Source organism: Brachycentrus maculatus, unplaced genomic scaffold, assembly GCF_059751285.1.
Source record: "Brachycentrus maculatus isolate JH-2025_06_01 unplaced genomic scaffold, ASM5975128v1 h1tg000616l, whole genome shotgun sequence".
NCBI lineage: Eukaryota > Metazoa > Arthropoda > Insecta > Trichoptera > Brachycentridae > Brachycentrus > Brachycentrus maculatus.
The window spans coordinates 39,595-54,412 of NW_028281354.1; the positions used below are offsets into that span (position 1 = coordinate 39,595).

At 31.6% G+C, this 14,818-nt stretch overlaps 1 protein-coding gene across 1 annotated transcript in view; it reads right to left on the bottom strand.

Moving 5' to 3' along the window:
- Positions 1-274: 274 nt before the first annotated feature.
- Positions 275-14,818, bottom strand: part of LOC148301047 (hemicentin-2-like) — a 48,635-nt gene continuing 34,091 nt past the window's right edge. The window contains exons 19-24 of the mRNA XM_088273879.1: positions 13,962-14,099; positions 12,027-12,092; positions 8,678-8,796; positions 7,775-8,254; positions 7,178-7,217; positions 275-5,957 (exon numbers count right to left, since the gene is read on the bottom strand). Coding sequence (XP_088130005.1) covers positions 7,817-8,254; positions 8,678-8,796; positions 12,027-12,092; positions 13,962-14,099 — 761 coding nt within the window. The 3' untranslated portion in view covers positions 275-5,957; positions 7,178-7,217; positions 7,775-7,816. The remainder of the gene's footprint in view (positions 5,958-7,177; positions 7,218-7,774; positions 8,255-8,677; positions 8,797-12,026; positions 12,093-13,961; positions 14,100-14,818) is intronic.

The window sequence follows — 14,818 nt, forward strand, 5'->3', positions numbered from 1 at the left end:
GCCCTTCAAGGTAACCCTGTAGGACGCAGACCCCCAGGCAGACCTCCGAAAAGATGGAAAGACAGTTGGGAGTCAACATCTCAAGAGCGACATGCGGAGGCACAAACAGATCCCTAGGATCATCAAAAAGAAGAAGAAGAAGACTATTTTTCCCTCACATTGCCTGTATTTTTTATATATCAGATAATACCAGAAAAACATTACACCCAAATCTTTAAGAAAAATAATAAAATAAGAGAACTCGATTTAAAAATATTTTGTAATAACAGTTTTATTAAAAATTTACAAATATTTAGAGTAACAACAGACGTTTCTAAGTGGAGGATTTAGTATGTGCATTTATGTATATATATAATAATTTACACGAGTCGTATCTACTTAGAAGTAAATTCATTTATACAATTCTACTAATTACTACATATTTTACAGGCCCTCATTTCCAAATTAATCATATTTAACAATCTGATTTAGAAACAGATTCACTTTTGATCATACATATGGAATTTATAGAAATTTAATAAAATAACTCGGGCATGTGAGTGCTCAATAATATCAGTTCCAATGAATTTTCGTTGTAATCTACATGATGCATAGGACACCGCGCCTGATAGTTAATAAAATAAAATGACGTCATCAGACCTGTGCTGCAAATTGTTCTGTTTGTCACTACGAATTCCACTGAATAAAAGGCGCAGATGACGTTAATGAAGGAACTCAGTACGAAGGATATCGCCGCTTTAGAGAAAAGGAAAAAATGGTATACAGGAAATGGAGAGTAACACCAATTGCTAGGGTATTGGGAGTTGCATACCCATACAGGTACATTACAAGTTTCTAGTATAATTTGGAAAGAATAATGTTTAAAAGTGATATAATTTACCTACTGTTCAATTATGTCCATTTATTCTCAATTTTCAATTTAAATATGCACTTCTTTAGTACGATTTTTTTACGGTTTTTTCACGTTTATATATTTCCAATATTTATAGCTTTAATCAGTAAATCATTGAAATTAGTAGATATGTATTTAAATCGATGAAATTCGTAATAAATGACAACAAAACTTTGATTTAAATAAATTCTTTACAAAAGTTTTCATGAATATCTAAAATGTTTAAATGATTTGATCGATATTTTCCATTTCACATGTCAAGAAAATTATGCGTATTTTTATCACATATTTTGTTTATCAATAGATTTTCGATATATTTTCCATGGTAAGAAATGGAGTGTCAAGTTATGTCAATAGACAACAGATTGGATTGGATTAGCTTCATTTTATGAAACTCATTGATCGTCTTACATGATTTCCCAGAACAATTTAAGTCTTCATTAAAATTTATTGACAATTGATTAAATAATTCAAACAACTTAACTTGTACGATTAAGAAAATTGAATTAAGAATTGAGGCCCTGTTCTCATTTCATCTTTGCATTAATAATATTATGTACATTTTTTGGAAACGGTCTTTACTTTGTTAGTATTAAAATACAAGTAAAATATATTTCGAGTGATTTATTGTTCTGTGTGATTTAATTTACTTGAATCCAAATATTTGACATCTGAATTTCTAATTTGAAAGCAATTTAAAAAGAATATGTTCTATTTCACATTTTATTGAGACCTTTCAAAATTCATAAAAATGCATTTTTTTGGAAAGTTAACATCTTTAAATTTTGAGACACTTGAAAAAAAAATATGTAGAGCTATTTCACATAAATATAGCCCTTAGCTTTGAGTAAAATCAATAAGATCAGATAGCGCAATAAAAATATTTTAAAACAATCTTAATTTTTCAACTAGGTAAGAGAATTTTTTTTTGTAACAAAATCACTATCAATCTCCTGAAACTCAATTATTTTATTTGCAATAAAGTACATTCATCGAGCTTACTTAATTTATTAGCTACATTGTTTATTTTACATCTTTCAAAATATATGACATATTCCTCGATTCAATGTCTACAATCTAGCAGTCTAATTTTAACACGTTGTTACTGGGTTTCAATTTCAATTTGTATATACATTTCAATACGTCTCTGTAGTCCAATATTATATTTCATCTTTAAATTAAACTCTTTGATGTAAAAATAATTGCAATTGTAAATCATGTTAACTGGTAAATGAGTGAAATTTATGTAGAAAAATTCGCGTGGGGTAACTGTACACATATTCTTTGTTTCAATTAAAAAAAAACATTTTTGAAATTCTGAATTTTTTAAAATTATTAAAATAAATCATTTCTTAGAAACATAAAAAAACTTAAAAACATAAAAAAAGTTATGTGTCGAATGCTTACACTTGTCCCATATGCGGGGTAAGTATACGCAAAACGTAGTGTAAGTGTACCTACGCATTGCGTACAGCTCCTGTTAGGGGTAATTTACCTTCAATTATCGTAGGTAAAATGTTAATTTTGATAGTTTGTGCAGTTCTCATGCCACCATGCTTTACTTTGAATACATTCTATCCTATCTTCTTTGGGCGGATCCTGGTACTTCGCATTGCATCGTGGGCAGAAGTAACCTTTACAAGTCTTAACTCCAGAACTTACTGTCTTACGCTTCTTTATAGTAATCTTTTTTTCTTGTTTGCAAGTAGAGATGGTCCACTACTTTCCATTGTTTAAATTTTTATTTTCAAACCATCTTTGCATCAACCTCTCTTTTTTTTTTCAACATTTTTGGGTGTGTTTTGCTTTCGGCAAAAGACTTACATATATCCGTTATTGAAATGTGAAGGACTGATGTTGTAGCGATGTATTTGTAGTCGAGTTTGAGGCGTTTTCCTAGAGTACTTACGTGGATTCCAATTATATCACCGGCAGGCAGCTGGCTCTTGCCCTTTCTATAAGCTTTTTCGCAGCATCAATCTGCATTTGAGTACAAACCAAATTTTCCGACACTTCCTTACATATACACGCAGCATTTTTCCAATAAAACGGAACATAAGATAAAAAAAGATATAAAATCGTTATGTTGGGGTAAATGTACGCAGTGTGTGCGTGCGTATACTTACCCCAGCACACCAATAAACAAGAAACTTTAAAAAAAAACAGATTGATTGTTATATATAATATGACCCCTGCCACTTTGCAAACTAAAATAATTTTACAAAAAAATGTGGAAGACCTCACCGCTTCAACACACGGTTACACGATTGCAAACATCAATAATACAGGCAAAAGAAATAAGAAAACCACAAAAAAAAATATTCACCTGAATGTTTTGAACTTTCGACCCAAGGTCCCCTGTACACATGACCAGCTTCGAGGCCACCCAAAGCGCTTCTAAATATTGAATCAGCGCATCTCTACCATGTACAGACTAGTCGCAAACTTCACTGCGTACACTTACACTGCGCGTACGGTTACCCCACGCGACTCTCCAGAAAACCATATCGTTTATTTAAACTAAATTTTCAAAAACAGATTTACATAAATGGATAAGTAATGATACGAATTGTATTAGAATAAAATCACTGCAGCGTTTGGTATCGCTTGCAGGTGGTGTACCATAAAAATAGTTACAAATATTTATTAAAAAAAAAAAACTAAAAAAAAAATTACCCGACTACCTCAATATTTGCGGAGAAATAATGTATTTACTGAAATGGCAAGTGCAAAATCTATATTTTTCAAAACGATATAAGTTGACGCAAATCAAAAGTGTGGACATTTAGATATCTGATGAGGCATTCGTTGACCTAAAAAGATCTTTTAAGTAAATTTGGACTAAATTCGCTTAGTACAGAATCAATACTTAAAAAATACCTTAATTAAAGAAAATTCAACTTTACAGTGTCTCTAACCAATTTTGTTTTTAATTTTAATTTACTTTAGGTCTTTTTAGCGATCTGTCGCTGTATAATTTTTATCGGGTTGTGGTTAGTGTAAAATTCAACCTAATTTATAAAAATTATAAAAATCTCACTATTAACTAAAAATTATTTAGTATTCCATTTAATAAAATCAACATTTTAATGGTTCGGCTTGATTTTTCAGACACATCAACTTATTTTCGTGAAAGCTTGCCCGCGTATACGCGGACTAAGCTCTGAACTATTAAGTTTGTTGGGCGTATCGCGAGACTAATATTCTTCGTATGGTCACCTCCATTGCGTGGTATGTCACAAAATAATTATTTTAATAAGTATTTTTGTATCAATGCTTGTAACTAGGATTTTATATGCAAACTTTATATTCATGTAAATAAATAAATACTTTATTCTTAGAGATGTTTAAAATTTAGAAGAATAAACTTTCTGATTTATATTTTCAATAAATAAATATTCTATTGCTGTTTCTTAAATCAAGAATGTTTGAATCAGAGTTTTGTGTATTAACTGAAGCCAACGCCTAAAGTGTTTTACAAGAAGCTGCAAATAGTTGATCATGTTTCTCACACATGCCAAAGTACAGTTACATGACGCAAGTATTGGAGCGTTTACACATAGTCTAATGGTCTAAAATTGTTTGTTGCATCGATAAAATTTAAGAAATTATAAAAATAAAGTCTTCCACTTTGGATTTGAGCCAACTCACATCTCCATTTATACTGAATTTTCACAAAGGTAAATTTACATATTTTATATACAATAATAACATTATACAATTATTCATATTCTTGATAATTATATACATTAAACTATATTCTTGATAATTATATACATTTAAAAAAGTATTATAATACATTTATCAAACGAGCTCTGTTAAGGGAATTAATTATTTTTTTATTAAAAATTCACAGTAGGTAACAAATTATTCTGGCATTAATTTTGTAGAAAATTGTATATAATCATAAATAAAATTATAAAAATGTAAGAAAAATTCATCATGGTTCAGGCAAAGTGCTAAATTTTAGCTTGAAAACTATAAGATCTTGTATTTAAAAAAAAACTATTAGTATTTTTTAAATTTTATTATTTGAATTTCAAACTCTCAATAAACGTGCCAAAATAAGAATGAATGCTATCAAAATGCGACTCCATCGCAGAATGTCGTCTGTGTATCGGACGGACCATCGATGCATTCATTGTTTTCGATATTCTTAACAACCTCATTAACGTCAACATAAACCGGTAATGATTTATCAAGAAAATAATGACGGTAAAAGTTGATGAAAAAGTAATATAACCAGAAAGAGAGAGCCCCGACTCTATAACATAATAAATTTAACGTAATAAGAATCTCTTTGTACCGTTTAAGATTTTACGAAATGGCGGCCAGTTTTGGTGATTGAGAAAGCACTAGAAGTACTCTTTCACTAGAATAAAAACTGTAACGGTATTCTGTTTCTTATATTTTAAACTTTTATAATATTTTTTTGTGATTTTTGCATAGTAACTATTACAACGCAAATATGTGTATTGTTCATCTGTTTACTAAATGCTAAGCTGCCTTTTTTAAAAACTTTATTTACAACGTTTAGAGTGTGTCCAAAGATTTTTTTACTTTTGCCTGAACGAGGATAATTTACTCAAACATATTAAATTATTTCTCCTTAATGTATGTATTAGCTAGAAATAAATAAATAAAAGCTTCGTATATCTGTAAATGTGACACATTTAACTGTCTAATACATTAGATTCCAAATCTTAAACACACTTGACCTAGTATGAGTATACATAATATATACATTCCGTATGTTTGTTGATGGAATACGATAAGGAGGTTTATGATTAAGTTGCATATTATATTGTACAACAATACCATACATGGTGGTATCATTCATACTTGAAAAATGAGTTTTTTGTTTGGAATAGAGTGTACTCGCTGATTTATAGTGGCACAAGTACAGTGTTACCATCGGTAGTAGAACAGACCACATTTGGCACTAAGTTTATATCATGTTTGGTAGATAGGATAAAGTAGTTGCGACTAGAACATTGAACATGTATTTATATAATAAATATTTTGTGTTCTCAACCATTTGGACGATTGTTGTGGCGGCATGGCCCTGTAACAAAAATAGAAAACAATTTATTTTTATCATCACCAATTTCTCTGAATACAAAACAAAGATTTAACTATTTGAAAAAGTGCTTTGAATAAATTCAAAAGAAAGAAATATCTTATACCTAAATTAGACGAAATTCAAATGAAGGCAAATGAGCCTACTTGTTTTTAAAATAAAGGTTTTATTTAGTAAATACCACTAAAATCTACTGTGATACGTTTTTTAATGCATTCCCCATCATTTTCAAACACCGTATGATAATGTAACGTAAAATGATGCATAATGCATCAAAACACGTGTCACAGTAGATTTTAGTGGTATTTACTAAGTTAAACATTAATTAAAATGTATACATTTTACCACAAAGTGACTGCCGAATCAATTCATGAAAAAATGAGCCTACGTTTGAACTTCGTCAAAGATCAACAAAGAAAAGCCCTTCTAGTCAATAATAGATAGATCCAAAGAACTCGAAAGGAAGAGTTGAAAAGCTAAGATCAATTACTCCTTCGGGTTTCTGATATGGTACATAGTATTATTTACGTGTATTTATATATTTAAAACTAATTTTGAATTATTAGATTTTTTAATTGTTTTATGTGGTCCAAAAAATTTACTTGTGTTGGGATAGAAAGTTTGCCTCTATTTTAGGCCAAAAGTCCAACTACGGAGTAAATACAGCTTTAATTTATTGTGTATTTTGATTTGATTGTTAGCATTGTGGTTAAGTAATATAACTCTGCGCTTTTCATTTATTGTTCACTTTGTGTAATACCACTGAAGAACTCTATTTCACGACTGCCGGTTTCGGAATAACTTTTCCTTAGACCAGTCTATAGTTGACCTGATGAAGGAATAGTTATTCTGAAACCGTTAGAAATGGTGTGAAGAGTTTCAAAATGGTATTTCACAAAGTGAACGGTGAATGATTACGAAAGAGTTACAGCTTTGCTTGTGCGGAATTTAAAACGATTATATGATTGCTTTCGTGAAATAATACAACAAACGATATCGTGGATGAAGCCAGACAAAACATCGGCATAGATACGTACCATATTCTCAGAATTATGGTATGGAATTTTACAAATAAGCGTCAATGATATTCAATTCAATATGATCACTAAATTTATGAACTTTTAACAATATTTCTCAGCTACAGTTAGAAATATCAAGCAATTTTACTTACTTAATTTTACTTAGTTAAAATATAATGTACTAACCTTAATATATGTATGTATCACTTCCTTTGGGAACTCCACCCTGCAAAAAGAAAACATTAAAATTGATGATTTTCTTACTAGGCGATATGTGTCTTCTTTGAAAAAGTCAGTTAGAGAAGTTCAAAAAAAGGAAAATTCCATCTCTGTAAGTACTGGAAGTTACGTTATTATTTATTTATTAACTTCATGTACAGGAAAAAATTTACATTGGCAGCTTATTGCTAAGAAGCAATATCTATAACCAATCAAAATTCTGTTGGTATGTAAATCTTATAAATAATCTTTGGATTGAAAAAATAAATAATCTTTCTGTACTGCCAGTTACTTACATTGATAAAATTTCGCCACCTTCAAAAATAATGAACATTCGACTGGCCCGCTATTAAATCTGTGATTATATTTGCTTAGTCTAGAGCAGCCATCAATATTGAAGTAGGAAAGTGTAATATTCTTTTCTAATTACGAGTATTATTAGAAGCCGATATCTTAAGCTCGACGATATCGGGAGATATCGTCGCGAACAGAAGAGATTTATTTAACTAGTTGGATCTTAGCTATTGGAGGAACTAGAAATGTCAAAAATGTCAGTTCCCTCACCGAGGTAGTTCCGGAGAGTCGCGGCGAGCGATGCCTCTATCATTATACGTCTATCTCGTTATACTTAGAGTCCTCGGGGCTGGCGGGGTCGGCGGAGGAGTCGAAGTGGCCGTATAGCTGTCTGTTGGAGTGCACGGTGTTCTTGAACTTCATATTGTGGTTAGCGAGCGCCAGGTCCGCGTAGACCAGCTTCTTGGGCTGCAGCTGCTGCAGGCAGGCCGGCTGGTAGTGGAGTTGCGAGTCGGCGCCCACGCAGGACAGCTTCTCCCGCAGACTCTCCGACTTGTGCAGGCGCCGGGCGCGCTCGCGCTGCGGCGCGCGGTCCAGCGTCTTGCAGTACAGCTGCGCGCTGTAGCCGTCCTCCCGCTGGAAGTAGCGGAAGCCGTGCCCCACCGACGACTTTTTGCTTTTGTTTTTTAGGGTGCTGTGGTTGGGAGGGATGGAGTTCTGGTAGAACTGCTGCTGGTGGAGATTAGTATTCTGCAAAGGGGTGTTAGTCGAATGTTAGTACACTTGGACCGTTAGGGGATCTCGGGATAATGTATGGACGTGAAACATGCATTTTGTGATTTAAAAATAGCAGGTACGCCGTGTTATTACCAAATATTTAACATATGTCTGGTATCTACGATGAATTTTACGTAGTTTGACTAAGTGAGGGACGCGATAACAAGTCTATGACAGCTGTGAGCCTTGATCACAGCTGTTGACAAAAAAGAGGATCCAATTGGATAGGTTACGTATTACTCATATCTTTCAAGAGTACTCCACTATCAAGCTTACTTTATTTAAAGGCATCAGGTTTCCGTTACCGAGGCTGCTCAGTGTTGACAGTTTGTGAGCAGTTTTCGTCTGAGCTGGAATCAGTTTGTGGGCTTGTATTAGAGGTAGGCTAGTATTTACCTTGATGTGGGTGACGTGCTGGAGGCCATGGAAGGTAAGGTTCTGGTAGGTGTCGGCTTCCCCCTCCCCCCCCGCGCCCCTCCCTCCACGGCTCCCACCGTTGGCAGACACCGTGTTGCCTGAAATTACCGCAATCGCATGTTCCCTTTTTTTATTACATTCAACTTTCAAATATAATTTATTTAGTTATCAAAATAAATATTATTTTCATAAATGTTAAACATACAAATAAAAACCTAGTTTTCTCTTATATAATGTACGGGTAACAATGTATGTATGGCAATCTCTAAATATTTATTTGTTAATTATTTAAATTTAAAACCCACTTTCTAAACTGCAATCAAAATATGCTTAATATGCAAATTTGAGATTTTTTTTTAAATCATGTCAATATTAAATCGTAATAAATAATGAATCATGTGGATTTGTTTAAATTATTTTACCAATACATATAAATGTGTATTAAAAAAAAATTGTTAATATTTTACTTATTAATGTAAATCATTGCTAGATGTGACTTACTTTTATATGGAAAAACACATAAAGACAGTGTTACAAAAAATGCTTAGCTTTGATTCTCAGTTTTAATAAAATATTTTTAGTGACTTTGTTATGTAAAAAAACAGAGATGTGAAATATTTCTGTATTTTATACGTAAATATTGATTATAATAATCTCTTTTTTAACAATTATTACTAGTTAAATGCCAAAGGCTACAATTAAATAACAGCTACAAAATAAAAACGTATAAATGTACATAGTTTAAACGATTGTTATTTTTAGGGCTAGTTTTTACATGTAACACGAAGGTATTAGCAATGTTGAATGTAAGTTGAAACAAGGTAATTATTATTACTATAAAACCATAAACTAACATAACAACTCGAGATGCTCCCTGATATTTGATAAAATAAGAATATTTATCATGTTATTAATTGCAATAAAACACGTTATTCGTGGCAACTGATAAATATCAAATTTTAACAATCCAACATAACATAAAAATGTTCTTATTTCAGTAAATACGCCACATACAGAATTTAAAAAATAAATAAAGATGCGAGTATATGAATTCCAATAACATAATTGAACACAGCAATCTTCAAATCAATAATTTTATAAGTAATTGGGATTGAGAGATTGAATTTTTGGTATTTTACCAAAGAAACGTAACTCAGTTTTTCGCATTTTGTACATTATCACTCTAATAATTAGTGGAGTTAAGTACTAACTTACAAATTAGTATACGCTTTGATACATCAAATTATTTATCGATTCAAAATTATGTTCCTGTATTCATAAAGCAGAAAAATAACCGACTGTGATAATTAGGGACATTTTGGACATAATGTAATCATCATTTTTTAAAAGTATAATGATCTTCTGTGTTCAGTTTTGATTTTTTTAATAAATAAAAAAATCTACTGTTGATCTGTTTGCCTTTAAAACTGATTGGCAATTCAAATTTGGGCTGGGAAATAAATCTACGTTTTGGAAGTAAAAAAGTAGTTTACTGTAATTTTGATCTGCAGCAAATTCGTTTTGTAATTGTTATTTTAAAAAAAAAATTGTTTGCTAAGTGTAAAATATTAAATACTGAGGTACGTTTTTAATTTAACCTTATAGATTGATATATTTATAAATGTCAAATACGAACACTAGTCGACAATTTGTGTTATTCAAAAACATGAACATATTGTTAAGAGCTAAAGAATATGTACTGGTTTTGGAGACTGCTGATTACCAATTATGGCCTCAATTACAATTTTTATAAAAAAATAATGATATATAAATTTGTAAACAGATGGAAAGAAAAAAGTATGTACAAAGTGGCTTTCAAAAATTTGTAAAAGTGTCATCTTTATAGCTTTGTCGAGAGTTTATAGTTTTTTTCTCGAAGTGACAATATGATTTATCTTTTCCAAAATATAAGAATAGAATGTCACATAATTTATTATTTCTAGCAGTTTCAAGAAAACACGGTGTGATTTATTTCTGCAGTTAGATTCTGCAGCAGCTGATGTTGATGGCTTTTTCAATCCTTCCTCTTTTGAATTGGGCAGCTCTTTGCAATTGTTACGCAGATATATGTCATTCTATGCACTGTTTGTAATCCGAATACAAACTTTTATTAACTGTATTTTTTCAATTGATTATATGAAAACAGACCATCATTTTATACACAAATAGATAAATCACATTTTTTGTTCTTAAGCTTTGGAATAAGACTAATGGAGATTGCGACTTCAAATAAATTTTGTTCTTCTCAATAATGCTATACAGGTACCGCATTTACGAATTTTGCTAAACCACTACGTACATTTATAACACGTACATAACGTATATCATAAAAATTATACATTAGTACTTATATTTACATAATTTAAAAGAAAAATTGTGTTCTGGTATTGTTGTTCACAGTACCTGTGTTAAGCGATGTTAGCCGCAGAACATCCGGTGTTAGTGCGGTTAAAAATCTGCACAGCCAAATAAAATGGATTAGAACTATACGTATGCAGGTGTTACAATAATTATACACATGAATTATTAATGGATATATATTTCCTTTGGTTAAGGAATATAGCGTGTTATAATCGAGCCAATGTATTCTGGTCACATGTTTTCAAAACTCTAGATAGTCGTTACTCAAACAATCGCAATTATAGTAATTCAATATTTCAAAATACTAAGGTATGCATTTGATTGAAACGGAGACCAAATGACAGTGGCTTAATTATTACTAAGACGGGAGCACCTCGTGTCGCGTCCCTCCGCCTAGAGTTTAAGTAGATTCCCACTAGAGCGTAAGAGTCGAGAACTCTGTCAAAGTATTAATAAAGTTCTACTAGAAGGTTAGAGTCTCGAGTACGTCTTGTAGTACTTTCAAGATCCTACTAGAGTATATGAGACTAGGTAAGCGTTATGGTTCCGTTGAAGTATTGGGGTCCGGGCAGGTCAAACTGGAGTGTCAAGTGCAGATAGCTTACTAGATCCTGTTAAGGATACTAGTAAGGTCCTGCTGGAGTACGCCAATAGTGTTAATTAGTCTTAAGTGAGTCTTGCTGGATTATGTATGAGAATCTTGTCGAGTCCCGCTTGCATTAGAGCGGGAGAAACAGAGAAGGAAGAATAGTGTGTAAACGCCAGAATATTACAGTCTACATTAAGTCCAGTTGGATTGTTTCCCCTAAAGTCGAGTTAATAGTCGGAGGAACAGAGAGGGATGATTACACTTACTAACATTGTATACGGTATTGTTAGTCACACCAGAATATTAGAGTCTACATTGAGTCCGGTCGGGTCGAGTTAGTAGCCGGAGGAACAGAGAGGGGTGAGTAGACTTACTAACATTGTGTATACGGCATTGTTAGTGTGTGCCATGAAGCAGTCCTCTCCATACCTCCGTCCGCTACAGCTAGTTCCATATAGAATACATAAATAATAATAATTCATAAATTAATACTTAAAAAAATATGATAATAATGTAAAGGTATAGATTAATAATAATAATAACTTTTTTAAATAAAAGAAGAAATATATTAAGATAAAAAAAGTCAAAAGATACAAACATAATTATAAAAACAATAATAAGAACACGTTTTTCTTATTAAGCTCTAAACGAATCGTTTATATAACGTTTTCTTGGTCTATTTATGTACATATTTAAAGCATACATCGCTCACTCCTTTCAAGAACGTCATAAATCAAAAATTGACAATTTTCAGTTGTGCATGTTTTCGGAATGCCCAGAAAATGTACTACATCCCAGCAAAAGTGGCATATTTTTAACTTAATATTTACCCGCTACAAGGCAGAAAGTGTTGTTTTTGCATTTTGAAGAAAAGGTATTGTTTAATTATTTTATTAAATATACTTAATATTTTTCAAATGGAGAAAAAACCTTCGGGTTTTACCTGAAAAGATCTGTTGCACAGTAAAAAGTTCAATAAGTGGCTTGATATTTATTTTTAATACATTGTATTATATTTTTAAACTTTAAAAACGTTCTCCTGAAAAATCAAGTTTTTTGATTTATGACGTTCTTGAAAGGAGTGAGCGACATATTTAGGGCCCTTGAGGTAGTATTTTAAGAAAATGGTGCCGTTTAAATTATCCAAGATTATTATAATTATTATACACCATAAATAAATAATCAACGTCAATTTTTAAGTTTGTTTAGAATGTCAACGATGTCTATCAATTTATTCTAAATTGACAATCAATACGATTTTGATTTATGAAGACAATAAAAAAAACATAATGCTCGGACAAGAAAAAGACCTACCCCATGAAATCAATAATGCAGTTTTTATCACTGGATCGATTTTGATTTAAAATATCTAGATTAACAGTTAAAAGTTATTTAAAATGTTCTAAGAAAGTGGATTACCACTTTGTAAGAATATTTTTTAAAAGCGAGTATAAATATCGTTACAAAGCCACACTTGAAATGTAACAGTTAGCGCATTCGGAATAACAAAGAGGAGCGTATTTCATTATTGTCGTGCGCTCCAGAATTTTTAGGTTATCTCAGAACTGATGAAATCCGTTGAATATTTTATTTAGCAAACATAACAAAATAACACTAAATAGATATATATCATATAAAGGTAGGTACATATATAATTGAAGAATAAAGTTGTCGAGAAGAACTTACTTTTCTCTTTCTTCTATTTCCACTGGATTATTATCTGCTCCGCATAAATCAAAGCAGCAATTGAATGAAACATTAATTAATAAGTAACCTAATGATTTTAATTGACACCTTTTGCATTTCTCAACAAAATCGTGGGAAAATGTAGCCATTCACAGCTCATAGCTGATATGCCCAAAAATACAAACTAAATTTATACACATAATAAATTATTGCCTGTTCTTTTTTTTGGTTATTTTTTAACAAGCGTATCCATTTCATTTGGATAATTTTTATAAACTTTTTAAACATGCATATTTACTTTCAAAATGTTGTTTTATTTTTTAAAGACAATACGAAATAAATCATTGATTACCTGTAAATTTAAGTATGTCAAAACTGTCTGTTATGTAAAAAAACTCACAGATGCGCTGAGATTACATACAAATAAGCCATGTTTTAATTTATTAAGACTGCTCAAGATAGGAAATAATGACAAATTTTGATGGAAATCTCTACCGAAAGCTGAGAACATGACGGCTCATGGAGTAAATAAGAATACATATATTGTTTTCTAGAAGAACATTACGTTGTAAGAGATGTATATGTAGAGCAGTGCGCTTTAGTTAGAAGAGACAGTTTGAGACTTACACTTATTAGACTTCCTCTTGGCGCAGTAACAGAACAGCGGGATGCAGAGCAGCAGCAAGATGAGCAGGAGGAGTAGGGAGGCTCCGCCCAACAACAGCGGCTCCTGTTCCCAGCGCCGCCACCACGGGACACTCCCGGCTGGAAATAGCAAAACACGCTAATTAGGAAATCCTATCGGTTTAATGTAACAAATTTGTATGTTTTTTTGGTATAATATATCACTTGGGTGCCATACTCATAGCCAAAAGATGGTGTAACTAGGTTCAAATAATAGATTCGTTTGACACAGTGTATGATAATATGCTAGATGTACGGATTTTAAGTGTATAAGTATTATTTTTTTTTGACATCTCATCAAAGATGGCTATGGAATGTTTTGAATATTGAAAGCATTAACTTTGTGGATCATATTGATATATTATTTTGAGAAATAAAAAGATTTTGTTTTTTGATCCACTCACATTTTATTAACCAACTAGTTTTGGCAACAACCTGTTACCCTCTTCAGGTTTAATTTATGACTCATAAATCAAACCCTGAACAGGGCAAGAGGTTCTTGCCAAAACTAGTTAGTTAATAAAAATGTGAGTGGATCAAAAAACAAAGTCTTTTTATTTCTCAAAATAATATAAGAATACGGAAGTCTGGGCATTTACGGTCATCAGTCCCGTAAATGCCCAGACTCCCATATTTTTCTTCATCTTTGATGAGATGTAAAAAAAATAATATGAAAATAACTCCTGTAATTGGAGATAATCCAGATTTTGTGAACAAGTATTTGGACATACTCAAAATGTTGTGTAAGTATATTGGTGCTTTCGACCGTTTTGTCCAAATGTTCGATTCTGGTATTGAAT